The following is a 2130-nucleotide window of genomic DNA, read 5'->3' on the forward strand; positions in this document are numbered from 1 at the left end:
CCATTCTATTGGTGGGGTGTCCACCCTGGCCGTGAGAGCAGCTTGTGCCAAGGGTGTGGCCTTAGGGAATGTGGCCTCCAGCCTGGTGGACTCAGCAGCTGTCCTGGATGGGGATCCTGTTTGGAGAGAGAGGATAGTAACTCCATCTTCCAAAGACACTTTCTCAGCTACTGTCAGTTCATTCTCACTGTGGCTCCCATCTTGCAGGTGAGTAAACCGAGACTCAGAGAGCCCTACAAGATAGTTGCTCTGTCCCTTTTTACTGAGTAGCTCATGCTGGGCCCCGAGGTCTGCAAGCCTGTTGTTTTCTCCCCTATGGGGAGACTGAGGCTATGAGGTGAGAGTTGGGTCCTCTGTGTTATGGAGGCATCCAGGACAGAGCCCTGGCCCAGGCTCTGGAACATCCTACTGTCCCCACACCCCCTCCCCAGAACAGGTCCTGGCCTCACCTTCCTCCAGGCCTGGTAGGTCTTCCTCCTCCACAGCCTCTTGCCTTGTCCATCTCAAGGCCTTGGCCCCCCGTCTCCCCTGGCTTCTTTCTGAACTGGTGGTTACAGCCAGAGATGGCCACGAATTGCTATCTGTTTGCCCTAGGAAGTCCATCTCTGCAAAGCAGAAGGGGATCTGTTTGGCTAATAGGGATTAATCGAACAAAATCCATTAAATGTTATTAATAGTAATATATAATACTTGCAAGCTTCCAAAGGGTTTTTCTCCAGAGTATTTGTCATTCAAACCTCATAGCACTCTTAGGAGACACGATTATCATGCTTATTTTACTAATGAGGGACCTGAGGCCAGAGAGCAATTTGCCATAAATCACACGGCTAGTAGATGGTAAAGTCAGGACTGGGGTTCAATTCTTTAGACTCTAGATTCCCTCCCCCACCCCTTCTTCTTCCAAAAGGGAAAAGAAGAGGAAGAAACAAAGAACAAAGAAGGAAAAGGGGGAAAGACAAAAGCCAGCCTGGGGGGACTAATGGGGCCCACAGAGGCCGGGATAAAGGAATGGGGAGAGGAGGCTAGGCCCATAAGGGGAAACCCCACCTACCTTGATGCTCTGGTACCCCAAGGCTGCTCCAGGATGGGGTCTGTGGGGAGCAACATGTCTGAAGGGGTGGGGCAAACACCCTATGCTCTCAAACCAAAGGCCTTCCCCTTCCCACAGTGCACATGCGCACGTGTGTGCACTCATGCACGCACATACACACCCCCACAAATACATGCACATACCCCCCTACAAATACACACACACACATACCCATGAACTCCCACTCACAGATGCAGAAACATGCACCCCATACACGCGTACACGTGCTCAAGACACACACACCAAATCACGCCTGCTCACTTCTAAATGGGGTACACACAGACGCCCGTACTCGCAGACAGAAGACCCAGGCCACACGCACCAAGACGCTCACACTCACATACACACACAATCACACGGTGTGCTCTCAATCCTTCGTCCTCAGTTGCGGGGAGTCCTGGCCGGCCCCCCCAGAATCCCTGTACCGTGGGCAGCGCGCTCTCCAGTTCGGGCTCCATGCGGCCAGCCTGGACCAACAAAGAGCAAGACACTGCGGCTGGGCAGCACTATTCTGGGCCTGGCCTCTGGCCCCGGCCTGCCCCGGATCAGTTTCTCTCTGATTGGGTGTCAGGCAGCAGAGAGGGAGGGTCCGCCCGCTCAGCTGCTCCGGCCCTGCTGGGTGGGGGTGGGGTGGGGAGGAGAGGGGCCCACCTGGAGTCTTGATTCCTAGTCCTTGTCACCCCCTGAGTCTCCGACAAACCTGAACCCTGCTGCGAGGGAGGTGACTTGGAACACTGAGTGGGCACCGGGTTGGGGAGAGGTGGGTGCTCAGTGTGCTGAGTTCCTGCTCTTCAGGCCTCTTTCATCCTGGTCAGGCCCCAAAGGCGGGAAAGTGGTGGAGCTTCACTTTCTCCCTTGCACAGACTCGGTAGGGTGGGCTGGAGCTAGAGAGGACAGCTGGTGGGGGACTGGGGAAAAGGGGTGTGCAGGTGGTGCTGGGAGTGGCCAGTGTGTGTCTAGAGGTTCCCATGTCGTCCCACAGTCTCTTTCTCTCTCTGGGGGAGGAGGTGGAGGTGATTTGGGCACGTGGGAGCTATAAG

The 2130-nt window shown here is 55.3% G+C and overlaps 1 protein-coding gene across 1 annotated transcript in view; it reads right to left on the minus strand.

Moving 5' to 3' along the window:
* PRKAG3 (protein kinase AMP-activated non-catalytic subunit gamma 3) overlaps positions 1-1548 on the minus strand; it is a gene marked incomplete at both ends in the record, with an annotated part of 6482 nt that extends 4934 nt beyond the window's left edge. Inside the window, 4 exons of the mRNA XM_084227774.1 lie at positions 1-116; positions 450-605; positions 1052-1091; positions 1516-1548. Of these exons, the coding sequence (XP_084083900.1) occupies positions 1-116; positions 450-605; positions 1052-1091; positions 1516-1548 (345 nt within the window). The remainder of the gene's footprint in view (positions 117-449; positions 606-1051; positions 1092-1515) is intronic.
* Between the last annotated feature and the right edge of the window lie 582 nt (positions 1549-2130).

The sequence above is a fragment of the Talpa europaea genome, assembly GCF_964194135.1.
Source record: "Talpa europaea genome assembly, chromosome: 1".
Lineage (NCBI taxonomy): Eukaryota > Metazoa > Chordata > Mammalia > Eulipotyphla > Talpidae > Talpa > Talpa europaea.